Source organism: Zonotrichia leucophrys, chromosome 9, assembly GCF_028769735.1.
Source record: "Zonotrichia leucophrys gambelii isolate GWCS_2022_RI chromosome 9, RI_Zleu_2.0, whole genome shotgun sequence".
Lineage (NCBI taxonomy): Eukaryota > Metazoa > Chordata > Aves > Passeriformes > Passerellidae > Zonotrichia > Zonotrichia leucophrys.
In genome coordinates this window covers 11,316,078-11,343,763 of record NC_088179.1, presented here as the reverse complement: position 1 = coordinate 11,343,763, position 27,686 = coordinate 11,316,078, and the positions used below count along the sequence as shown (strand labels likewise).

General features: G+C 39.3%; 1 protein-coding gene across 1 annotated transcript in view; it reads left to right on the top strand.

Annotated features, from left to right (window-relative positions):
• SLC9A9 (solute carrier family 9 member A9) overlaps positions 1-27,686 on the top strand; it is a 174,725-nt gene that overhangs the window by 49,780 nt on the left and 97,259 nt on the right. The window contains exons 7-8 of the mRNA XM_064721191.1: positions 19,625-19,763; positions 20,577-20,682. Of these exons, the coding sequence (XP_064577261.1) occupies positions 19,625-19,763; positions 20,577-20,682 (245 nt within the window). The remainder of the gene's footprint in view (positions 1-19,624; positions 19,764-20,576; positions 20,683-27,686) is intronic.

Below are 27,686 nucleotides of genomic sequence, written 5' to 3'. Positions count from 1 at the left end.
CCTCATATCAAAATCACTTCCAGAGTTTCTAACAACTTTTTGTTATTAGGATAAAATTCTCCTTTTAATAAAAATTTGTGAGAATTCTCACAGAAAATAAACATCAAGAATTCCAAGTATTTAAGAAAACTGATAGCAGACCCTTACAAGACAGTACTTATTAGATTATTAAACATGTCTGCTTTTACCCAGAAAAACCCATATGACTAATTATGCCACAAATATTTCCTACATGCTTTGTTTTCCAGAATACTGGAAAATCCTGATAAAAGTAGTTTTGTGGTTCCTCTTAAATATTTCCAGGATAAACATATACCAAGTCAGGTTATTGTACCTCTTCACTCAGAAAGTACTTTCATTCTAGTCTAGACATACCTTACACAAGTTAATGTCATGCTCAAACCCTTCTTTCTTGGCAGAAGCTTGTATAAGGCTTTCTGAAATAACATGGCAAAGGTAACTGATTTATTGAAAGTTGATTGAAAAACAGTATCAATTTCCAGGGGAAATAACTCAGAAGCTGGAGTTCAGCTGAGTTTGGGCTGAGCACCCTCTAAGGCTGTCTTTTCTCAGACAGTGATTCCTATAATTTTCTTAGGCAGACAAGAGAATTCCTGCTGACACACTGTGGGTTCTGACACATTGCTAGGCACAGACATTGAATTGCTAATTTTAGTACAGTTAAGATATTTTCAAAATGTAAGAAATTCTTGTGATATAATGGACCTCAAATAGAAAATTAATAAGAATCTTTAAACCTTTCTGGTTCTAGGTACTTGTTTTCCTGTATTGTTATTATTTCAGTGGGTTTAATTCTGTTATTAGGTCACTGAACTTGAACGTAGCATACACAAGAGAGAAGTGTAATCAGAGACTGAGAAACAGACATTGAACAAACATCAAATGCAGTTACAACAATTCAGTCTGTATTTCATGTGGTCATTGGCCCACTGATCTAACTGTCCATTATCTGCAAATGTTACTTCCTTACTTCTCACAATTTGTAATTGTTGTTCCTTGAGTATTATATATTAAAATCAGCTGCTCTGCAAAGGAAAATAAGAGATATTGTAACCATGCTGCTGAATAATTAAGTTGAGAGCTGGGAGTTGCAAGAATAATCTTGTCTTTGAAAGTTATGATGGGTGTCTGCTTGATGTATATCTCAGTAGATGTGAAGCTCCCTTCATGATTATATTTTTCTTTTTTTCTTTTGTCGTGAACTGTCTCTAATTTGGATCCTTTGCCCTTCCACTTTTGAAGCATTATTCTGTATAGTTTTTGCCACACTTTGATTCCTGAGCACATTGAATAACAAATTTTACAGAGGAAAGACATCTGAATGTTCTCACATCAAATTTTCCCACAAACTGCAGTTATATTCAGAAAGTGTCCTTTGAAATCAATGTTGTGGGTTTCAATATGTACTGTGTCAAAATCTTTTGTTTCATGTGTATCAATTAAGAAACAAGGACTTTTCTCTTAGCTAACCCTTTGTTTCAGCTTCCTCCCCACCTGTAGGTGTGTTTGTTCAGTGTAAGAACACAGGGAATTCTGTCAGCCTGAATTCCCTTCCTCACGCTGAGATTTGTTAGGCACTATTAGCAAATGACAAATACTATTGAGTCATCACATAAGAAAAGAAAAAGGATGCTGGTTTCTCTATGGCCCTTATATTTTCAGCCATTTTTTAAACCCTGTATGTATTCATGCAATTCCTTAGTGTCTCTTACAATACTAGCTCAGCCACTGGAGTGAAAATGAAACTAATTTAAGTTCTATTTATTCTCAACATGTACCTGAGTGCTAAGATGTTATTCACACATCCTAGACACATCAGCACAGAGAAACAGTGTAAAAAAAAACTTCTATCCACAAGTGGGCCCTTATATACACACAGCTAATAGCTTTAGTGTACCTACACATAGAACTCTTCAGCCTAGGAATTCTTTCCAAAAGGATAAAAGCCTCACTCCTTGCCAACTAATGTACAAAGTGTGCACAGAACCTTTCCATGAAGGAAAGAGGGAAAAAAAGCATCTGTGCCATCAGAAAGGTGACAGGTAAAAAGTATCAATACATGCAACATTTTCCTGTTTAAAGAAAATAGATTTCTAAGGTGAGAAGAGATAGTGAAATGAAGATGTAAGAAAATGAGCTGGTGAAAGCAACAAATGGACATTGTGAAGGCATGGCTAGGAAAAAGAAGCAAGAAACAGAGATAAGGCTCATTGTGTAACTACAGATCATGACAGAGATACATAAACCTGTAGCTAGAACTCTTTAGAGAGAAGAAAAGCTTGTTTACTCATAAAGATGCAGAGTAAAATCTGATTATCTTTCTCTGATGCAATTTTTCAGTTTTATATTGTTTTGTTATGAATATCTATATTGAAATCCTTAAGTAGTACATCAAAATCTACTCCTGAATTTAGGAAAGTGGCAACAGAATAGGAATTAGGACAGCCAGTTCTAAAGAGTGATATGCTGCAATCAGGCAGAGAACCTGAATTCAGAAAAGGAATGAGATTCTGCCAGAAATACAGAGGGTGCTCCCAGACCCTCCCTTTGTAGCTGTCTGGTCGGGCAGCCCTGGGGGACTGAGGGCTGTATGAGCTCAGTTTGAGCAGGGGCAGGTGTAGATGAGGGGCTGCCTTTGCAAAGCCTGACCCAGAAATCCCAGCTCAAATCCAGTGCAACCAGCACTGGAACCCAACAGACAGGGAGAGTGCTCCATGGTCCTGACCTGCATGGCTTGGAATCCTTGACAAATATTTAGGGATTTCAGTGTGTGGGAGATACAATTCTGGACCAATGACTAACTGGATCTCTGGATACAGGCCTTGCCTCATTCCAGATAAATACTATTTGTGATTTTATTCCCACCAATATTCCTGAGGAGAGATGTCTGTAACATTGTGGAGGAGAATAAAATAGAATCCCCTGAAAACCTGAAAGCAAACAAAATGCTGGATGGAAGCTCAGCCCAATCATTTCATTTACTGGTTCCCTTAGACAAGATGGATTTGGCTGCTATTTCAAATATTGTTGGAAAGGTTTATATAACAAGCAGCCATTCATACAGTCAAATAACAGAGTAATTTATATAGTAATAGAGCAAGGAGTTAATTGTGCATCACGTTACTGAGTGATTTTGAAAGGTAGATGAGGAGTCCTTTCCTCTATTATTTCTCTAATAATGAAATTTTGGTTGTCCATCTGCTCTTTTTACCTTTGAGGAAGGGTTTAGTCCCAGCTTATTTTGTTGATGATAATTAGAGTTTCACGTCACTGACCATCTGGAACAGGAGATGTGAGCACTGGGAAGCTAACCAAACTTGCTATTAGCAGGAACTTTAAAAGAGCTTCTTTCCCAGAATAGAGGAAATCCCACATAAAATGTTTGTATCTCTGCTTAACAAAACTTCCTTTCTTTTTTCCTCCATGAGCTTTACTGTACAGACCAGTATTATACTTAAACCAGAGGAAAAAATGCTGTTGAATTTCTGTAATGCTTCTTAAAGCCAAAATTTCAGTATGAAAATGGACACTCAGAAGAGAATATTTTCAGGAAGTAGTTCTTACTCCTCAATTTTTTTCACATTTCATTATTTCATATCACTTTTTCCAATATTAGTGCCATATTAAAATTTTACTTAGGATCTAGTTGATATATGCTGAAGGCCATACCCTCTGTGCTGCTGGGAGTGTGTGAGCTGGAGCTCATTTCCCCAGCAGCCCTCACGGGGCTGTGCTTTGCCCTGCTGAGAGCCCAGCAGTGCTTGGGTGCAGCTGAGCAGTGCTGGCCCAGCAGCAGCTCTGTGTCTCCAGCATCCCAGGGGTAGGAGGTGGGCAGAGACTTGGGAGACGACACAGGGAGGACACAAAGGGATATTCTGTACCATACGATGTGCTCAGCAATAAAAACTAAAAAAAAGGAGGAAGGGGCAGATAAATGTAACTGCATTCATATTCCAGAGCAACTGCTCCACACACGTGGCTGAGCATCACCCACCAATGGGAAGCAGAGAATAAAACTTTTGCTTTCCTTTGCTTTCCCACACAGCTTTTGCTTTATTAATGTCCCTTTATCTTCACTCCTGAGCTTTTTTCCATCTTATTTTCTTCCTCCCACCCTATCCTGCAGAGGAGGGAGCGATGGAGTGGCCGGGTGGGCACCAGTCACCCAGGCAGGGCCAGCCCTCCACAGTTCTCTAATTGGCACTGCTTTGTCTGTGCAGTTTGTTTGAACAGGCAGCCCTCAGTTGCAGACTGCTGAGCTAGAGTAGATTTCAGTGAGCAACGTTATGGAGATTGCCCTGAGGGGTGTATGAAGATGGAGCTTAGCTCAAATCAGCTGGGAATGTCTGTACTTGTCAGACCAAATCAAACCAGAGGAGCTGCAGGTTTCTCCATCCACTTGTACACAAACAGACAGATAAGTTTTAAGTTCAGAATTAAGAGTGCTGCTTGCAGTCCTTGCAAATCACACCTAAGTGGCACTTATTTAACTACACTTTCCCTGCAAATGACCAAACTGGCATCAAAGCTTCTTCATTTCAAATATTTCTGTTGGGAACTCTTCAGAACTGAAGTACATCATGGTACCAGTCAGCCTGGGTTTTGAGCTCTTCAGATGGTTTTTCTTGTCCAAATAACCTTTTTCTAGGGAATAAGACAGATTTTTCCTGAGAGCAAGATAATTATGTACAGAGTCTCATTCTACTTACAGAGACAACTCATACAGAGTCTGATTCTACTTACAGAGACAACCCCTTTTATTTTAAAATGATAGTATTGATATTATTTCCCTTGAAGTGTTCCCAAAAAAAGCTGATTTCATCCTCTCTGGATGAAATACTGTATGTAAGAGTCTGCCTGGCTCTTGCAATAAATTAACATACATATCTTGTCTCCTGGCAGAGAAGATAGAGGAGGAGTGTGTGTCAGAAAGGTGTGGGAGTCCTTTCTGCCATTTCATTTGCTAGGTAGCCACCAATTTCTATTCACTGCCCAAATCCTTCCCAGAAATACAGTCCTGGAGAGCACAGCTATCTCAGAGAGACAGAGAGTTTGTCACAACAGGATACTCCATAAAAATGCTGTTATTCCTTGGACATCAGGTTATGATTACATGAACAAAGAACCCATTCCTACTGTGGGAGAATGGACTATTTCCAGTGGCTACCCAGGAACACTGGGAAAGACTGATGTCTCTTGTGATCCCTCTGTGAACCACTCCAGAACCTCTGTGCTACAGTTCAATTTGAATTTCATCATTCTGACCTGCTCTAAGCATATCTTTTTTACCAACAATATCAGGTAAATTGCTTCCTCCTGCAAGCCTTGATCTTTTAAGGCTCAAATCCTTGAACTACTGAGGCTGTTAGAACTGACACAAATCTTCATGAAATTCTTTTGCATGTGCATATATATATATATATATGCATGAGGAACTGTCCATAAAGCACATAAAAATAATGCAAATGTTATCAGACACTCACTAGTTACATAATGCCCAAAAATTTTCATATCTTACAAAGGAGAGGTACCTTTTGTAAACATTTTAATTAAATGTTATTTTAAGTTCATTTTTTTCATGCACAGACACCCCCCTCTCTCCATACCCAAGACATCATTTCAGTGTGCATGTTTCACCTTTTGGAGTAGGAACTTTAATGGTTTCAGGATATACTAATGTCACTTGAGCAAAGAGAATAATTGATAACAGCAGCATCAGCTGCCTTCCTTCAGTGCCAGGCACAGCAGGAGTGACTGCAAACCTCCAGTTACTGCACTTCACAGCTGCTTCAATGATGAGACTCAGCAAATTTCTATTCTTGGGATTCATTCCAATGGTAACAAAACTCCACTCTCTCCTTGTTTCCACTTGCTTTTCTGTTGGTCTCAGTCTTTCTCTCCTTTGTCTTTCCAGAAGACAATGGCCAGCATCTCCATCTCACTCTACCCTTTGCCCTGAGCTGCATGACCACTCCACCACTTCTGTGGCACTCTCCAGTCCCTAGGTCTCCCACCTGAGATAAAAAGAAATTATTTCTAGATATTATTATTTCTAGGACTGTAAACCCCAACCTCCTTCATACCCTAAAGTCAAGAGAGACCCTGACTTCATTCCTGGTGCAAGCACCTCTTCACTATCCTTCTTATTATATTGTGACAAACAGAGGAGATAATGAGGACAGGAGGGGTGATGTGACAGTCACAGCACTGGGGACAGCAGCTGGCTGAGTCCAGGGACCAGCAGCTGCAGGGGAAAAAGCCACATATTTAAGTTTTAGATGGTACATGCCTAAAAAAATGAGATCTTGGTAGATTTTTAGTTGATGAAGTTTATGAGATCTCCACTGAGATTTGTCAACTAAACATTTTGGAAACCTTTAAAAATTTGCATAATTTTGTCACATTTTCACAAGGGTGAAAGCTATGTAGGAAACAGATGGATAATTTCCTCTTTCCTCCCCTTGGAAATGAAATTCAAGTCTGAATTTCAAAGTGGTTCAGTGAGAAAGCTTTGTAATTATGTGGTTGTAAGGTTTCTGTCCAAGATAAGCACAGAGGTAGCCTCTCTATAATGGCTCTGCAGAATGCCAATTTAAAGAGGGGAATAAAAAAGAGAGAGAAAAAAACTCTTCATGGCAATTTCAAATACAACGTGGCAATGTAGTCTCAATGGTGACATTTTGGCAAAGTCACAAGCTGTGACAGAGACAGAAAACACTCAGGGCAGCAGTTGTGCAAGTGGCCCTGAGAGAGCTCCGTGTGACAGAGCTGGTTCAGTTCTGCCGTGTTCAGGGCAATTATGTTCCCTAACTAATTGCTGATTATAATGATCTACATATTCTGAATGTAATGTGCATGTGTGTATCTGTATGGATGTGTTATTTGGATTTCTAATGAAATTTCAGCACGTTTCTGGGGAGACATAGTGATGCTAGAATTTGGATTTTTAAAAGGAAGGTTTAAATATTATTAAAACTTTGAACAAAGTAGTATCCCAACAATACACAGAATAAACTGATATTCACATTTTGCCCTTAGTAATTTCTCTATTGCAAAATCTCACAAAAGTAATATAGTTTTAGACTTTAAAGCATTTTAATTTTGAATCCCCATTCACTGAAAGTTTACTTTATTTTCACTTAAAAGAAATCAACCTGTTTTTCTTTCCACATTGTTCAACTGATCTGTAGCAAGCACAGCCAGAAGAAATAGTGAGAGAAATGAGAATAATGGAGTGCCTACCAGGCTGCTGTTCCTGCCTCAGACACACTGGGAAAAGGTTACAGCTAGATGAAAATATTCCTGAAGAAATATATCAGCCTCCTGAACCATTTAACAGTGTACGTCTTCTTTATTACAGTGTTTTTATTCCTAGAGAGTAAGGTAAAAGGTAATTCTAAACTCTCATTATAGGATGTTCACAGTTTTACATTTTATTTCTAGCATTAGCAGGACGTAGTCCATAGCTTGAAGAGTGTTTTCCCTGAGCATTGTTAGAGTGAAGTGAATGCAAAAGCTTCTGAGGCAAGACTCCTACATTCTAGTAATTATGAGGGTAACGAAGCTAGGCAGAATAATTTTCCTCTTATTAATAGCTGTGTTTAAGCCTCATAGAACTTCCTGTCTGGGGAAAGTATTTCTTTTTAAACTAAGTGGTGGAAATTATTGTGTTATACTACATGTTTATCTGTAAATCAATGAAGTCTTTACAAAGCCAGAAAGAAAAATTATCTGTTTGGCTGCCTGTCATTTCTGTGAGGTTTTTCACAGTGCATTGGATAGGCCAATAGCATATACCTTCATTTTAACAAAGGAAGATGTTCCTTAACTCTTTCAGTCTCAGCACTGAGGAATAATTCACAATCAGCTGGCAGCTGTGTGTCCAAAAGCCTTAGCATGGGTACTTACAAATAATTAATTCTTATCAAAGCTAAACCTCTCATCCAGTATGTTTGGTATTAGGTCACTTTGATCAAGTGATTTATATTGAGGAAATTTGGATGGGTAGGATTTTATTATCCAGATTATTTTCAAGATTCCCATTAACTTTTAGATTTCCTTCAAGCAGAACATTTTTAAGTAGTAAGGCTTAAAGGTGACTTATCATTCAAAATTCCTGTACAAAGGATAAAGAAATACAGACTTCCAGTTATTTTGAGTAAAATATCCCCAATGATGGAAGTCAGAGAAACAGAATGAGTGTCTGAGTGTATCTTTTTCTGTGTTTTCTTGTTTTCTCTTCTTGCTGTAACCCTTATAGATAAAAAGAAGGTTTTGCTGTTTTAATTGCCTTAGAATTTGGGACTGAAATTCTATCCACATCAACTTCCCTGCCTAAGTGGTGATTCCCTCTCTTTGTTTAATTTTACCACGAGTGAAGTTCAGCAATCCTGCGGATTGCCAAGAGCTATTGGCAGGTGCCGTAATCAGCACTGACTTCACGCCTGAGCAAACCAATTTCCACAAGGTCCAGCAGCCCCAAGCTGCTGAAATGAACCCCCAGGCTGTGGAGAGCCAGCCACAGCTTCAAAGGGCTCCAGGCAGAGCAGCCTTTACAGCTCCAAGGCAAGGAGAAAAGGTCCAGGATGGATGCAAAGCCACCTTTGAGCCCATGTGCCGCCCTGCCCGGGTTCTGCTCCCTGTCACACTCACAGGCTGCCCCCAACACCTCTCTGCTCCTGTGGGAGCTACTGCTCCTCAGCCAGCACTCACCAGAGGTAAACTTCACTTTCAAATAAGTCTGGACCTATTCTTCTATCACCTTCTCAGAAATTCTATCTTTAAATGTTTTTTTTTCCCAGAAGAGACTTACATGGACTATTTACCTGCCCAGCACAGTGGGTTTTTCCAGTGGATGACCATTAATGCATGTAGTGGGACTTGTTGGATTGTGTTTCTTTGTAAAGCACTGTCCAGTAATTTGTTTTCATGTTCTCACATTAAAGGTCTAACAGGTTAAAGAACTTCAGGCTGTAGAGTGATAAGGTAGTAAACAATAGGGAATAATGCAATCCTAAGAGTTCTACCATGGCCGGGATTTTTCTTTTTATAAGTTGTAAAAAATAAAATGTTAGCATATTAGCAGAAAGGTAGAGGAGAGCTTCAGGCCCACCTTTCTCCTACAGGAATATTACTGCCATTCTCTATGCAAGGCTGACCAGCTTTTCTAGCAAGTGCCTTTCCCTAAGGTGAAATTTCATTCTGTTTATTTGCTATATTTGGATCAGAAACAGAGACTTACAATTCAGAATATCCCTAAATCCCCATCCTCAGCTCCAGTATATCAAGAAAACAAAACATGTAACGTGTTTTGTTTCTGACGTTATTACTGCCAACACTAGATCATACAATTCACATCTGGATTTATTTTAGACTTTCTCATAACAACAGCTGCATTTCTTGTCTTCAGTTGGATCCATTTTTAAAAATTAAAATTGCCATGGCAACAGCTGCAACCATTTATTATAAAGCAATAGAAGTGGAACTAATATTTGTGAGAGAAGCTGTGTTATCATGCAGGATAGCATTTCATTCAGACAATGCCTGAGTCATTTTTCCCTAGCTATTCCATTTTTTAAAAGAAAAATATAGAAAATATTTTCAGTAATGAAATGTAGGTGGGATTGAACAGCTCAGGAGATTAAAAAGATTTTCTTCTTTAGATTACTGGCTTATCTCAAATCCAGATTAGCAAGAGGCAGAAATTATCAGCTGTTTGGTGGGCACATGCAAAAATCGATAGGACTATGGAGCTTTGAAAATCCCATTCCCACAGCAGCTGAGCTCTCAACTGCAGCACAGAAACTGACAACTGAGAGCACAGGGTGTGTCTTCACCAGGGAAAAACGATGTGAGCCCTCCTTGAGGAGTGCTAATGGTGAATGCAAAGGAAAGCTGCACAGGCAGCTGGCAGTGCTAACGCAGAGCAGCTCCAAGTGAGCTGTCCTGCCCTTCACACCCCTGCACTGTGTCACCTGCGAGAAGGGAACTTCACCTGAGTGAAATGGGGCTAAAGAAAAAGGGATGGTTGGCACAACCTCAAGGTTAGGCTGTTTCAAGTCAGGACTGGGGTGGGGTCATCCAATGCATGGTCTGGGCACATTAGAAATCATGTGGGCCATTTTGTTTGCATCTATTAACAATATTTCTTGGACCATTAATTTGGTTTTTTTAATCTCTCTAAGAATCTGGGTAGGAGATAGACAAATTGTACTCCAGATATCAAAAAGCTACATGAACTGTAGATTTTTCTCATTTTACCCCCTTCTGACTATGAAAGGATCTGTTTTGCATGCACTGGCTATACAAGGATGATATACCACATACCAAAGACCAATTTCTTCCTATTTGTTACACATTAGAATGTCTTAGGCAGAGTAACGGAGAACACTGAAACAGAAAAAGTTTAGGCATACTTTCCTTCTCCTTCCACTCTCATTTTTGTGGGATTCTCTGTACCTTATCTCTATCAATTACATTCAGCACCAGGCTACCCAGTGTCCGGCTCTGTTCAGAAGTTCCTAAAGATGCTGAAATTCAGAGAAGGCAGTAGACCAAGGGCTCCTTTCTAAATCTGACAGAAAACATTCTGCAAGTGAAAAAGCCCAAGGCTGTTGATAGGCCAGAAATTTGGCACAGCCCCATAGTAGTGGGAGTGGATTACCCAGCTGCTCCAGGGACTGCCTGCATCCTCTAGCAGCACACTTAGCTGTGTCTAGGATGCAATAATTTAAACACAAACAGTAGTGTAAAAATCTCTTAAAAAACAGAGTACCCATGCTTACTAAGGTCTAGGTTTGTTGCAAACATAGATTATTATATGGTCTGACTTCACTAGATTACTTTTGGGTTACAGACAGTTTATTTTAGGGTGATAACAGGAAAAACAGAAGAAAAAACAAAATTACACCTTGTGCCTGAGAAAAATCTATGAAAGCATATAATTAGCACATTATATTTTAATAATGGTAGAATATATGACTGGTAGATTATAAAACTGACATCTGGTAAAAATCACAAAGACAGTTTTCTTTCTCCTGCTCTCTCACTTAACCTTTCAATTCTTTATAGCACATTCCCAGCAGCATGCTCCCAATTCTGTCCCTCCTCTTTACCATTCCCAGGTAGGCTTTACCCCCCGTTACACTTCAGGCAGTGACATGGGGCAGCTGAGGCTTGGCAGGGCAGTGGTGACAGTGGGGGCCTTTGCTGTCCCACTGACAAGAGGAGAAGCAGGGAGAGCACAGCCTGCTTTCCTCGAGGGGAGCAGGACTGGGCACTTAGAGCCTCCTCTCCCTGTCTCTGGGAGTGTTGAGCTGAGCACAAACAGGAATCTGGGATGTCCTCTGTGAAAAGACAGGGGGTACAGTAGCCTTGAACACATCAGATTTTCATAAGCAGAGGTCACAGAAGAAAAAAGTCCTTTAAATATTAAACAAGAACCTGCTGTACATGCTCTTCCATTGATCAGCTGAATAATGTGATACTGCCCCTCACTCCTTTGTCCCCATTCATTCAAGGGATTTCAGAGATTACAGTGTATTGTAGCACTGTTTAACCAGCTCAATCTCAGGGACAAGTTGGTTTAAAGCCTGGAGGAGGGTGAGGTGAGTAGGACTGTGCATTTGTGAAGGATAAGAAGCAGCTGTTACCACAAAGGAAATGCTGCTTTCATCCCTGGGTATCTCACAGTGCTCACAGGTCTAGTGGGTTCTCCTGCAGTGTTAGGAGGATGAGTCAAAGCCTAAATGAAGGGAATACTATCTGGCATAAACTATACATCATTTTCTGTTGTTTCAGTCTTAAACTGCTCCTGAACAAAATCATGGGCTCTTTGATTATAAGAAAATTACTATTTAATAAAGATTTAGTGGAAACTCTTTCAATTCAATCTCTGCTAGTTGCCCATAAGAGAAAGGATTTTTCATGGCTAACCAAACTGCTTAAAACCTTCCTTAAAGTGTTTGGGTCATATCCTGCTTTTTTTGTAAGGCCAATGCACATTTATACCAACTGCACAGAATCAGTGGAGTTACTCAGACACTCATCACTGTAAGGGTAATGTGAGGCAGTTTCTCCTCTGGAGCAGGATGACAGTAAATCACAGCGATTTCTGGTAATCTGCTGCAGCGTCCCAACGCTCTGCTCCGTGCACGCAGCCAGCAGCCCACAGCATTTTGTCAACAGGCAGGTGGAGTTCAATTGACACAGATAAATGTAACATTTGTTTGCAGGAACAAAGGCACTGTGAAAGACTAGTGTACTTGGAAGGCTTTCTTACCTCATCCTTGAGTCATCTCAAAAATTGTAGTAGAAAAAGGGGGGGTTAATTAAGATTACCCATTCTTCCAGTAATCACCTTCCCTAGTTCCATAGTATCACATTCTGCCACTTTTGTACAAGCAAACCTGAGGTGTGGATCGAATTAGGCCTCCAGGAACACATTAAACTCTTGCTTATGCTCACAGAATACTTGGAATTGCACATTAAGTCAATTTTTGGATTTCAAGAGAGATATATCATTTTCACAGCAAATCCTTATTCCAGAGTCTCATCACCCTGCACTAATGGGAACAACTGTCACATAAGGGGAAGGTAGTGTAAATGTTTCTGATAAATATTTTTCAGCTCTTTAAGTAACTTTGGAGATGAATGGCTCACAAGTAAAAAATTGAAAGATAACAAAGGTGAATAATGAAGAAGAATGTAAATTTAGTAGTGCAAGAGCTGGGAGAGGACAATAGCTCCCAACTCAGGTATCAGGGGTGGGGAGGCAAAAAGATTGCTGAGGCTCTTGAACCAACATTAGCAAGAGTCTTACCACACACAGCACATCTCACTCCCCTTATGGCACAATTAGCATCATCCAGCAGATTCGGTTCAAATAACATGGAAAACTATTTCATTTTTCCTTCTAGATATTGACTGAAGAATTTTTAACTTGTTCATTATTTCTTGTTAACTCAGAGGGTTGATGGGTTGTAACTTTCACAGTCATGTTTTCTTTGCAGAAAAAATGCATATTTTTTACAGCACTGTTCTACCTTGTTCTATTTTGCATAAGCATAAGTGATTACAGAGAGATGCCAGGCAGGGGAGAAGTCAGGCTCTTTGCATTAGTACCATAAATACATTTATCTCTTCCTTGGTGTTGATTCTTTGTTTCTGCTTTCTCAGCACTATGTGCATCTTCCCAGTTGCTGAAGCCACTGAAAGCTCCCTAACTGGGGGGACAGACTTGAAGCTGCTCTAGACAGACACAGGCCTTTCCTCTTCATGCAAGGCTTAAAAAGAATGGAAATTAAACATATTAGTGAGTTGAATTACAGTTCTGATATCCAAATGAGAAGGCATCATAGTTGCAGGCACAGAAATGTGTAAATTATGTGCCTTTGGATATGATCAGCTCATAAATAAGGACAGTCAGAGGGATAACACAGAATGAAACACATGCTGTCACAGACAGCCCACTATCAGCCATCTGTTTTCTGCTGATGTGCTTCATTCCTCTCAAAGATATGGGACAGGAAAGAGTTGTCACTATGACTGTGATATTTCCAAATAGATTTATGAAAATTAGGCATTTAGAAGCAATAGCAGTCATTTGAGAATGAAATATTCCTATGCCAAGCCTCAGAGATATGTGAACAAATTTTACTGTTAAAGCCTTAATTTTCTTTTGCATAGATTTTAAGCCCATGTTGCTGTTCATCAGGATTTCTTTCTGTCAAAGATAAAACCAGGTTAGAACAAGGTAATGAGAAGCTAAGATACTTGTACAGATGACAGTGCACACCATTGCTCAGGTGCACTGGGGCAGAGAAGCTCCACACCAGATCAGAGATGATGTTAGACTTGAAATTGCTCTGCCTGCAGGCCCATTAGGTCCTTAATCATTGTCACACTCTCATCTCAGTCTCCTTTCTGTGAGGCAAAGTGACTGCAGTCCTGTAGAGAGCAAGCTCTGAGCAGGCTCAGAAGGATGCAGGGTGTTCAGCAGCAGGGACTGGCAGAGCTGTCCCTGGGCACCAGAGCTGTCCCTGCTCACCTGAAGCTGAGCTCAGCCCCATCCAGGTGGGTGAGACAGCAGGTCCTGTATGGCCCAGGTGTGGGATTTGAGGGCAAGAATGGGATCAGCAGGATAGATGGCTTCCAAGGCTCCCATGGGAGGTAGAGCAGAATTCCTAAGGTTGATGGGCTGGGAGACAGAGAAGAAGGAGGGAGGATGGCAGATTTTCTGCAGGCCCTGGTGTTTGGGGCTAGGTGACAACTGAGATCTGCATTAGGGAAAGTCTACCTGGAACAACACAAACTATTTGTTGTTTTCTCTGACAAGCTGCTGCTGTGTGTCAGCTCAGGCTTGGACACAGAAGAAAACTGCAAATGGTTACCAGTGTAAAAGCAATAAAAGCTCATATACAACAACAGTAAGTGTTATCTTGGTTTATAGTAATCAAGATAAAATGTTCTCTAGTATTTTAGACATTCTGGAAAAGCCTACAAAGGAGCAAAGTAAGGTCAGAAAACAGAGGAAGAAAATAAGTCATGGCATAGAGAAAAAGAAACAGAGTGTAAGCCCAGATAGAAAATAGTTTATAGAAACAACTGCCAGATCTTTTTCTAGAATTAAAAACAATAATAGTAGTACTAATAATAGCAGTGATGAAACCAGGCTATAAGTGGAATAAAAACCATGACCTGCTGTATTGCCAAGGAGAATAAAATTTTGGGTATCCATAATGAAGGTTCAGACACTGGCCACTTGGGCAGTAATCCAACTACCAGCACCTTTCTTTTTTTGTTCCTTTTATTTTTTCATCTGTTATATAAAGCTCTATATAAATAGAAAGCTTAGTATCTATATTTCTGCAAAGTCTCTGCTTCAGGAACCTTAAATGTCTAAAAATTTGCAAATATTGTCAGGAATAAATTCCATGGAGACAGATTCATTTATACAGAGGGATGTACAAAAGACTCCTCTGTGTTCTTTCAATGTACTGATCACTGTTTTAACACATCTGAAAAATGCATTTGTTTGTTGTTTGAAATTTTTATCTAGATCTCTGCATATTTGTTTCAAAACTGTTAAAATTGGCTGCCTCTGCTAGTCCTTAAGCCGTCCTGCTCTGGTGTGTCTTTGCTTTGCCTTAGCTGCCTGCAAACCTCTGTTTCATATGTGATTTATTGGCTTGGCACAGTCACATCCCAAACTTCCCCAGTTGTTTTTACCTTTATAGTTCAACTCCTTGTTCCTCCTGTGGGAGGGGATCTTTTGTGAGGACACCTGAGCAGACTCTGCCAACTTGCCAAGAGAAGGTGTGGGTGTCTGGAGCCATGCATGGACTTTCTAGTTCAAACACATATTGGGAGTGAATTACAGCTCTGATGTTTTTGCTTCCTTCCAACACTTTTAGGAAAAGTATATAGCCAAAAAGTTGTGTGGGAACAGAAACTGTTTGATTCCATCCACTTCTCTGAAAGATCCAAGTTTTCCAACATGCTGTAGTGACCTACCTTTTTCTGCATAATTATAATTTCAGGAAAAATAACCTTCTTTCCCTCTTAAAACCAACCTTGAACTCTAGAATACTTTTTTCTGGCCTGCTTTATTTTTCTTAATTAGCAGCTGATGAAATCACCATGTAGTTCTATAATTATTTATCACCTGAGGGAGATCCCACTGTATTCAATGAAGGTATTTTAGGGAACATCTGACCTTCCTGTATTTTCAGGTATTTTTTTCTTTTCTCACATTGTGCAGTGTTACATGGCACGTGATGGAGGGCAAGGAGGAGGAAGGGCACTTGGCTAAAGAAAGCCCTGTGGCTTAGCAAGTGCAAAGAAATGTTCCTCTCAAATTATTATTTTCATGTTGGTCAAAAAGACAGGAATAAACCAGTCTGTTTACTGGTTATTTCTAATAACTGACTCTACATAATTTGGTTGGAAATTTTCAGCTGTTTGCACACACTTTGCTTCTGATGCTTGAATGTATCTTCCTCAGCATAATGCATTTTTCTAAAATTCATCTGATACAGGTGTTGCTTCACTTTGGCTTATATCAAAACAAAGAATCTTTATGCTGTTCTGCTAGTTAAGGCTGATTAGCATTTCTTTATTTGATGCTGCCACATCAGGTTTGGACAGAAACAAAAGTAGGATACAAGATTTAACCTCAACAACAGATTTTTCCTCAAAAAACTTGCATGAATTACTGGAAAAATTTTGCTGCAATGCTTTCTATTTTATTTCTTTTTTCCAAGGAAAATACATTGTGCTGTACTTACAGGCTGGGAAAACTAACAGGAAGAAAAAGATCTTTTTAATAAATGAAGATGTAAAAAGTAATCAAATAAGATGCAACAGGAAATGTGACTGGATGCTTTCTATTGCAAAAGCCCATCTGTAATGCAGACTTTCAGTATTAAATTCCTATGAAATGTATAGAATGAAAGTGTTTGTCATGCTGAGCTTTCATCCTAAAGTGATCTCAGCATAAGAGGGGAGGGAAGTGGAAAGCTTAGCGTGGTACAACTGACACAAACTGTTCATCTTTCTATCTGCTTCAAGAAAAACTACCACCCCAACTTGCAATATATTGCATAAATAAATATTGTCTGTATTTCCTTTTTGGAAAGCTGTGAAAGCACTTGAGCCTGTCCAATGTTGTTGGCTCAAGGAAACACAGAAAAACTGGAAATAAAAAGAGATCTGTTAAACAGCTGTCTAATCTAGAAAGTGCTGGCTAATCCTAATGAATCCAGCCAGGAAGTGAAGTATTATTCCCACCAGAAGGAGAGGCAGAGCTTACCGAGCTCACACACACAGACAGCAGGGACTGGGACAGGTGAGACACAATATTAAGTATTCAGTGACGAGCCAACAAAAATCTCTCCCTCCTACCCCTGCACTCTTTCTCATTCTGGCTGGCAGATAAAGCAGGCCTTTGCCATTAAATCTGTTCATTTATCAGTCTCTGAAACAGTTTTCTGCTGAATTTACTTTGAGGACTCCCTTAATCCACCTCTGATACAAATTTACAGAAATAAACCCCTTTTTTTTCTTAAACTCGTTCAGCGTTTAGAAAGCCTCTAAAACCTGAAAACAGTTTGAAATTTAGTATCAAACCCACACTGCTTATTAATGAACTGCAGTCATTCCCTTTGTACAAAGAGCACAGAGAGCAGATAGCAGAGAGGGCAAGTCATGCCAGCAGACCTCAAATTGCTCTCTAAGGAAAAGGAAGAAGAATAGAGGCACTATAACTTTAATGATAGTTTTCTCCAATGTTAAACTTTGCCATTTTGTTTTTAGGTCAAATAATTGGTTTGGCAGAAAGTAGTGGAATAAACAGAGTAAGATCCTGTTCTGTTAAGTTGCATCTTATATAGAAAACCTCAGGTAAATTACTGTGTATTTTGGATGCTTGAAAGGATTAAAAGTTAGTGCTAAAAAGAAACATATCCAGAAAAATAAATAGCCCTAGTAGAGAATAATGTGAAATGAAGAATAGAAGCAGATATTCTCTGAGCTGCAGGGAAACAGGAGCTCTGGAAAGATTTAGACTCGAAACCACAGAAGTATAATGAGCATATGTCATGTTATGGTGCTTTTAAAAACCATGGGGGGCACACTGAGTAAAAAAACTTTTCCGTGAGAATGAGTCACTTCATACTTGTTCCTGAAATAACTACATTAAGAATTGGATGCTTTCTTCTAGTTTTCTTCATCCCTGAAATCTGTTGGTAGATTGGAGGGCAAACTGTAACCCTAACCAGTCTTAATAAAGCCAACTTTTCTTGCCCTAAGATTAACATACTTTAAAAAAACCATTTACTGACTATGGCTTACATTTGACTAATAAATTCTCACTCCATGCCATGGCCTGTTTTGTTACTGAGCGTTCCTATCATGGTGAGAGCCCATCATTCTAACAGAACCATTTTCCTTTATTCTAGGACCTCTCTGAATTCACCACTCAATGCAGACCAGAGCACCAGTGGCACAAAAGATCATTTCCTGATTTATAATTCACTAAGCAAAACAGAGCAGCAGCTGCAGGCTTTGTACTTGGCTGGGACAAACATCAAAGCACCAAGTGGCTGCTTTGCTGTCAAGACACACCTACAAGTTTCTAGGCAAGAGGAACAAAGAATTATAACTGATCCCCTGGTCTAAGAAAGCCACAGCTGAGAAAGGACAGAAAATTTAGATGGCAACATGCTACTGATCACCAATTCCTCTGCTGCCAGGGTTCTGTGTCCTTGTATCAACAGCACCTTCCAGCAGAAACCATCTCACTGATTGGTGATGGTGCTAATGGCATAACTGGAGATAAGAGATTTTAGTTACTTCTGTTGTAGTACCTGAGCATTCCCCCCTCGTATTTGTGGTGCTCCCCCATATGCCTTGAGAACCTTGTGCCATTTCTGCAGACTGAAAGCACAAGAACTGTTTTCACATCTTCATGTTATTTCAATGCATCTGTTAAGAAAATCCTTTATACAGAATTTCAACCCTAAGCCTTATTTCCAAATGAAAATCATCAGACTACAAGGATTGCATTCTTAATACCCAAAGCTTAAAATATTCACAATTTTTTAAAAACTCTAAAATTCCAATTCTTAAAATACTAGTCATTTTCCATCTATCCAAGGCACATTCTGGAATCCAAAGCCAAGCTCAGCACATTTTCTTTGACAAGGATCATAAAAGTACTCAATACTCAAAGAAAAAGAACACAAAGATGGAAAATGTTTCTTAGTTTGTGAGGCTTAGAGCTATTTTGTATCTGTTCAATATAACATTTCAACAAGCAAAAGGACATACAAACGTGGAGTTACTGGTGTTCTGATATATAACTGACTGCTGGCTAATAACAACTCTGAGACACTCAAATTATATTGTGCACAGCCCCTTTGCTTTGGTGGCATCCTGTCCCATCCCAAAACACCTGTGATGGCTACACTCAGGGGTGGGAAACAGGAGATGACCTTGGCCAACTGCAGCAGTTTCTTTCTGTGGGACAACTTCCATTCTGCCCACAAGTTTCCTACTGCTGAGCTCTTGCCACAGCTCCAGCCCTGGCTATGAAGGGTTACACCAGGAAGGAAAGTGCTCAGTGGTTTGAGACAGAATTGCTGCTGCATGTGTGGTACCTGCTGTGATTTGTGGCACCCATTTGAACCTCAGCCACAAAGCTGCACTTTTTATCAAGGATATTTGCGAATATGTAACTGCTCTGAGGACATATGGCCAATAAATAATTCAGAGTTATCTATCTTCCCTGCAGTTTTCTTATCCACCTACCACCTTTTAATGTTTTGTTGGCCTGGAAACAATATTGTTTATGGCACTTCTAGTATAAAAGTGTTGCTGACTGGCACTAGACTATTTCCAGTGTGATACCTTGAAAACAAATTGGTTCTCCCCAGTCTCCATCTGCTTTGCTCTCATCTGCTGTTAGCCCACAGAAGTCTTGGTTTGCATTTTGAGTGCTTAATACCGTTCATTTGCAATTATTGATTCCAAAATTGTTACAATGTGATTGAATTTGTTGTTCCTTTTTCTCTCCCTCTCCCCCACCCCTTTGTTTTCTTTTCAGCTCTATATCCATTTACAGTCCCAAGGAGAATCCTAATGCTTTTGATGCTGCAGCTTTCTTCCAGTCAGTGGGAAATTTTCTGGGGATCTTTGCTGGATCATTTGCCATGGGATCTTCTTATGCTGTTGTCACAGCTTTAATATCCTTTATGGTTTGTTTTCAGGGAGCAAATCTATATATATTGGAAAAAATATGCCATATCTGAGTGACCATCTTTAGTTTGAGCCTGAAGCTTTTCACTCGAGGCTCAAGTGTTTGTAAACAAACAGATAAAATCATAAATTGACAGGAAATGTCATTTATCAGAATCTACAAATTTCTTCATTAGGTAGGACTCTGGCCTTTATCACCCTATTTGCAAAGAATTGTATTTTAAGGAAAGTTTTTTGAAGTATATTGAGGCTCAAACATTAATTTTTTAAGAACAGGAACTTATTTACGAGCTCCAGGCTAGCAGCAATTATACAAAACTACAAGGGTAACACTACACCGTGTCAGTGTGACCAACAAGCCCATCAGTTTAACTAAGCTGGAAATTTCTGTTGCCCTGCATTTTTTCTTGTGTTTTGCAGCTCATATAAAATGCTACTGTAGAAAGATCAGTGATTTTGATCTTTCTTGCATTCACACAAATGTAAACAAATGCCAGTTTGTTTATAAAACTGGACAAAATTACTTCCTTTTCCTTTTTTCTAGGAAATAGAATATCAAATGCAACCAACTAGGCATTATTTCAAACTCCACAAAAGTATTTAAAATAGCTGACTTTAAGATCTGTTCTGGATTTTGCTCCTTGAGATAAGTCAGAAGCTGTGCAGTTCTTCCCAAATTCAATGTTTAGATGAGTATGGTGGGGAGCTTGCTTTCTTTCTTTCATCCTTTCTCAGATTGGGGGTGATTTTAGCTTACAAAACAGTTGGGTTTTTATTTTTCCTTAGTAATCTTTTAGCACTTGACCAAATTCACAAAGCTGTGTGAGTTTCCTATGTTGGAGACAGGTCTGTTTTTCCTCCTATCCTGGAGTGCCTTCTTATCAGCAGAAGCTGCTGGGCTTACAGGTAAGTATTGCATTTAATGAAATAAAAGCAATTTTGTATTATGCCTCTAGTGTGGGTAAAATGCATGGTTTATTTTAGGCATGACATCATATCTAAAGCTCCTAAAAGCCTGTTGCTATATTGGAGGTTGTTTCGTCTTTAAGAACAATTCTGTAGTGACAGGGAATAATTCTTCCAGACAAAGACATAATAGATCAGGCTCAAGTCCTCAGTCTCTCTTCCCTGCATTATCCCATCCCTATTAATGTCTCTCTATTAATCCCCTTATTTTCTGGCCAGCTAGGAGACCAAAGATAACAGTAAGGCAAGGAAGGAAGGAGGCAGTGCCCTGTGATTACCAGCCTGTGCTCCTCTGCACACACTGCATATCCTGAGCCCTTCTCATTTTTCTCAATTATCAAGAATTGACACCAATTATCAATAGTAAACCAAGAATAGGGCTAAGGGTGGGTTGCATCCACCTTTATACTTACAAAAAAAAAGTCATCTTGTTCAGTGCACTTACATGTACATTTTGGCACAGCCATGTCCCAATGACAGGTAGAAAGATGTGAGATCCAATTATTTTTTTCATTAATGCCAGGAAACAAATTGTACAATCACAGTCAATTATGTACCCAGGGCCTCCATTAAAGTCCACACAAAGTTTAGGCAAAATTTGTAAATGGATATAGTTTACCTCCACAGCAATCTATTGTATAGTGTGACTCAAAAGAACAAAGTTTCTATGGCCTTGATTGTTTTAATGCTCTCGAGGTTGTCGCCTCTGAACTCCAGTGCTCTAATTAATGTCAGGGAAAATCAGGAGAAGAAAAATGCTTAATGGAATGTAATGCAGCCCATGCTGCTTTGTTTGCAAAATTGTTCAAAGCCTTTGGAAAGCAACAGTTATATTTTTACTGAGTTCTCTGGAGCCAGCATGTTACTTTTTTAATATCAGCCACACAATCAAACCATTTCTGAATGGGTATTAATATCTGCATCTTTGTCTTACTAATTATACAACTTTGCATCCTGTTTACTGCCAAATTCTTCAGGCCAATGAATAAAAACAGTGGCACATGAACTGAACAAAAGGGTGGTAATTAATTTCATCAAGAAAATCAGATACCAGGTGGAATGAAAGTCCATTTTGTCTCTTAACAGCTCTGTACTGGTTTGGGCAAGGGTAGCATTAATTTTCTTCGCAGTAGCTAGTGTGGTGCTGGGATATTTCAGGGGTCCCTGAGAAGCTCTTACACAGATCCAAGGGGTTTTCTGCTCCTCAGTCCAGCTGCAAAGGGGCTGAGGGTGCCTGGACAGCTGAGCCCAGAGCAGGAGAAGTACAGGAAGGTTTCTCACTCTTGCTCTTGCCTCATTCTCTCCCCATCCCACCAAGGAGAAGGGAGAGAGGCAGTGAGCAGCTCTGAGAGTCTGAGCTGCTGCCTGGGGTTACACTCAACAAGCTCTTAAAAATGTGCCATGAATACTGCAATAAAATGCAAGCAGAGGAGGAGGATTGTTGATCACTTTCCTTTTACTGGAGGTACAGATTTCCTAATCCAGTGACTTCCAAGTAAAGACTGTTTTAAAATGCATTCCTCACAGAGCACAAGGATGCTGTGTTTCAGCAACTGAACAACTGGTTATATATTACACACAAAAAGTAGATTTGTAAAGGAAACACTCATATCTTTCAGAGCCTCAGGTGCTGCACCAAAGGTAATTTCCATTTCTCAGGCATAGGAACAGACTCTACGTCCAGACAAAAATAATTGGCATGTGTCTTTTTTGCATGCCGCAAACGTGATGATGGACAGCAGAGTCTCTCCTGGTAGTTACCCTGAAGAGTGTTTCATTGCTCTTTTCTGCTGTAATATATAAAATATCTGAAATAAAAGACTTAATTATTGAACACCACAGATGGTGGTGGAAGCCATGGTATGGAATTCTAAGTGGACAGAGGCAGAGAAAGAGGAATAGAATGGAACCAAAGTAAAGTTTCAATTTAAGGGAAAAATAGAAAACTGTTGGGAAATTTAACTAATTCTTAACAAAACAGGAACTGACAGAGGAAAGATAATTAATTTACCAACATATATATTCCAATAAAAAGTACCAAGCATTTTTAGTTCTGTCACTAGCATTTTTTCATGGGTATTTTTTCATGGTTTCTGAGTTTCATGTGGAAATTGTTTAATTACACTGTGGTGAGAAGGCAAAGTTTAATCTTGAAACTTTTATCACTTAAATCTTTGCCACTTAATTTCTGTAAAAGGCTTTTGTCAGAAGCTGTTATTATGGAAAAAAATCATGGGGCCTTTCTTGTAGCTCCAGAAGTTCAAAGCTGTGTTTTATAACTGCATGTACTTTATTAGTACTGTGCTGACATTACCCTTTAGTTGCCTGGCTTAACCAGTTTTGATGTTGCTTTTGTCTTTCAGTTTCCTCTGAGATAGTTCTAACTCTCCTCCTTTCAAAATACTATTTTAAACTCCAAGTTTAGCAGCAGAAATACTCTATTGGTTAAGAGATTTTCACCAGACTTGGGTTCAGCCCTGATCTCTCATGTCCATGCTGAGGAAATGTGTGCAAAATGCAGTTGTGTGCACACAAAGCACCTGCTGCAGGGGGAGCCAGCAAAGGGGCACTCATGCTCCAGGACACACTCAGCTCTCACTCCACACTCTAATTTCCAGTCTTTCCCAGCTTTCTTGCTTTGCCCTTTGTCTCAGTGGGTGCAGGTTCTGGTTTTACAGCCCTGTGCCTGTCCTTACAAGCAGCTGTGAGAATGCAGAGCCTCAGCCCAGCAATGGCACAGCTGCACCAGTGCATTCAGTGCACCACACTGCCAGTGTCAACGTGCTTCAAAAATCAGCTGCTTCCATTAGACATTTATGCCTCTATTCATCTTCCTTTTCCTTGGACATTCTGCTTTCTCTGTTCATTCCTTCTAAATGAACTTCAAAGGATTAACACTAGACTGGTATTTCCCTGTAGCTATTAAGTAATGTAATTGCAAAACAATTTTATTCTTATAATCCTTTCCACAGCAGTCCTTCAATCATTCTGAGCTTTTTGAAGTGTAATATTGAAGTACTTCATAATTTATAAATAATGGGCTATACTGGTTTTTTTAGTGGGTAAAGTAGGTGGTAGTGTTCACTTGTTTAGCTTGCAGATTTCTAAAATAAAATTTAATGGAGAGTAGTACAGGTCAATATTTTAGAAAATATTTCATTTCTCTGCCTCAAGATATCCCATGATATATAACACACAATATATAGGCCTGACCCTGGTTGAAAAATGGATGTGATTGAACCAGCAAATCAAAATAAAAATCTGGGATGACTACACAATTATTGTTATACTGGGAACTGGAAATTATAAATTAATGCTATGGTTATTAATCTTATAGCTATATCATCAAGCTGTGACACATGCATGATAAATTGATTCTTATACAGTAGAATCTAATTTGTGCATTTTCTCATTTGCCCTGGAGTATATCATTCCTGACTGCTGAGCAAAGCTGTAATAGCAGAATACTAGAGTAAGGTCAGTGCTAATAGAGATGTTTTCATTTGCAAAGTTCATTACATAGTATTTACTAGTAGGCTATGAAAAAAATCACAAATAATTTAAATTAAACACTTGTTGAAATAAATCAAGAAAGTATATCTTGCATTTATTAATTGCTTTTTATCTTGTTTTATAATGAACAACATTTTCTAAATTTTGAATGATCACTCAGTCTGAGAAAGGTTTCATGATGTACATGGGCATTCAATGGTCATCTCACTTAGACCTTCTCTATCTACACCTGTTTGAAATGACCAGATACTCAGCTAAAAGGAGATTAATTTACCTGCAGAAATACACTTAAGCACATGGGAATTGACCTGTATGTATGTGTTCATTTGGTGCATGCTTCAAAATCACACAGTAACTCAGTGTAAAGGCATCAAAATTGCAGCCGAGCTCTCTGATTTTACACAGTAAAGACCTGCATCATGAAGACAAAAAAGACAATAGACCTTGAAGGAAAAAATTGTTGGAGAGTGTAATTTTTGTTCCTTTACTAGTTTTCAGAGCCCTGATCATTATAAAGCAAAAAACTCGTGATAATAAATTACTGCTCCTTCCTCACCTTCAGCAATTCTTGTCTGGACATTTTCTGATGTTTCTGCCTTTGTGACACCTGCCTTCCTATTCAGGGGCTCACAGGAGAGCAGAGTCTATCTATCAGGAAAGCTCTTCCTCCTTTCCTCCAAAAATAAATAAGCAGCATATTATGAATGAGGTGCCCAGGACGAGTCCAAAGATTGGTCTCTCCCTGGGGCAATTTTGTGCTACTTTTCTATTTAGGACATAGCAAGCATGAATGTCACCAACTTCATTTTCTTTAATTCTGCTGACAAAGTGCATTTATCCTCATGCTGTTCACTTCTCCTATCTGTTTGCTGTGATTTGTCTAAAATCTGTCATCTACCTCATTGCTTTTTAAAAATGCTGTGAGCAGGTCTTGTGCACACTCTCAGAAGAGATCTACCAAAACATTTCTCTCTGCGGTTCTGAGCACTGTGAGCCCAAGGCAGTTTGGGCTTCAGTTCACTGAGCTGACATTATTCTGTACAAGGAAGATATTCTGGGCTTTCAGTTCTACACTGTGTGGCTTTCTTTTCTTTATTCATTAGTAAGGTGCCATGCTGTGACATGCAGAGTAGGCACACTCCTGCCAGGGACGAGGGAGAGGGGATAATTTGGCTCCCAGGTCAAAAGCAAAGAGACCACAACTCTTGTAAGCTCAAGGTCTGCCACTCCCAGGAGCACAGGATGGAATCTAAGCCTAATTAGGAAAACAAGAGATAAGAAAATGGCATTTGCCCAGCTGTGCAGAGACAGATGACAACTGAGCTGGTCTGCTGCCAATCCCTTACTGGAGTCAGGGCTTGGGTCTGGCTAATTTAGAGGCTGCTGTAGGCACAGTCTTCTAAGGCAGTAAGAAAAAAAAAGAAACATGTATGTTTTGGAGAAAATTACATATAATAGCAAAGCAATAAGCTGAGACCAAAGATCTGTTGCATAAAATGTGGATAGTGGAGTCTTATTGCTAGTGCAGAGGTTCAGCATAAACAGGGTAAGCACTCCTAGCATGGCCAGAATAAATGCTGTTATATGTCACCATAGGAGTTCCAGTGGAAATTGAATTCAGAAATTCATTTGGGGTTACAAAAGTACAACACTGAAGCCCAGGTCTCACTTGAAGCAGCCAGGTACAATACCAATGACCAGTGCTCAGATAAGGGCCTAAAAAATCCCCTCAGCTCCATCTCTTGTTGCTTTCTGTCACTTCAAAATAAAATCAGCCTCAGATAACTCCAGAGATAAAAGCCTCATGAACAAAGCACGAGCTTTGATTTGCATTGGTGCAGGTCTGGTGTAAGAAACCTTAAATCTTTTCTTTAGTATCTGGAAAATGATTAGTTACACTCCATACCCTCAAACAGCCTGGACAGGGAGGGTGTTGCCCCTGGGTGTGTGGCCCCATTACTGCAGCAACTGGAGGCACACAGAGTCTCATTTCCTGCCACTCACACATTCAGCTGCAGCCCAGGACATGCTGTGGAGATTCTGACATAAATATGACTCCAAAGTAAATGTTATCTGATTTAAATAATTTCTCTTTTACCCAATCCTCATTGTTCCTTTTTCCAAGCATTTCCCTACTTCTGATGAAAGACCAGTTCCTGCTGCTTTACTGAGAGATTTCAGGATGTTGTTCATCTTTAGAGAGGCATCCCAGAAGTTCTGGAAAAATTTTAAGTTGGGATGAAAACTGGTTTCCTTACAGGTCTTTTGAAATGAAGCTACACTTTTTACCTATTCCTTTACTCCCCCAGAAGGTAGCAGTTTGGGGGTTTTCTTTTTCTAAATTCCCTTTTTTTACCACCAAAAGACCTGACAGCTGGACAAAAATGTCTGGTTTAATCTCTCAAATTAGCAAATTCTCAGGTTTTGATTGTGGCCACTCACTTACAGGTTTGCATTAAAAGAACATTGCACACGCTGCTCTTCTCCAACATTCCTTTTTGCATGTTTGTGAAATGATGTGAAAGAAGATTTTGTCTATTAGTGAGAGCTAATATGGGAGCTATTTTCAGATGAGCACTTGTAAATTAATTCCCACACTATAATTTTAAGGTTCCCACTATCAGGAAAATACTATTAAATGTACAAGTTCCTATATAGTTGCTATATTTTTTTATATTACTACCTTTTGACTCAATAACCATTTCAACTACATATATTTGTAAAAACTAATGTAAGAATAAGTTCTCTAGCTGTATTAACAGCTAACAAGCTACCTCAATTTCTCTGTTACAAAAAAAATCAAATAAAATGGCAAGGCTTTTATTTCTAAAAAAAGGAGGTTGGTCTGAAGCTGAAAGTTTACTAGTGATAAAAGCATTTTTTCTGTGATGTGTCTCATCTTTTATATTAAGAGAAAAATGTCAGTAATCTGTTAATAAACACAAAGAGCTGTATTGCACTTAACTTACCACCTGTTTCAACTCAAAACATTCCCCGCTTACTTTGAGTTAGCATTTTGTTCTGCAATTGTAGTACTGTCTCAGTAATTGCTGATTTTTCCACTAAGTAAAGAATGACTGAGCTGCCTCCAGCAGCCTGAAACTGAGGACAAGTAAAAGGTCCACCTTGCTTTATCTGCCTCCTGCATCTAATGGATATTTTCTGTTTTCAACCCCAGTGTTGCCATATCTGCTCTTAGCTGCTTCTCTGTGAAAGCAAGCCCACAAAAACAACCTCATTCTGTGCCGCATTCTGCTCAGCCAGTATTGTGCTACCCAGCTAACTTCAATTCCAGCTTTTATAGTGCTACAAAGAAATCCAGATTGCCTTTTCCTTGTAACTAAAGTGTTCTGTGTTTGCCTCTTCAGGTACTTCTCTTTCCTTTTCAGTTAGCATGTAATTGATCATTACTCTTAAGTAATCATTTTTAT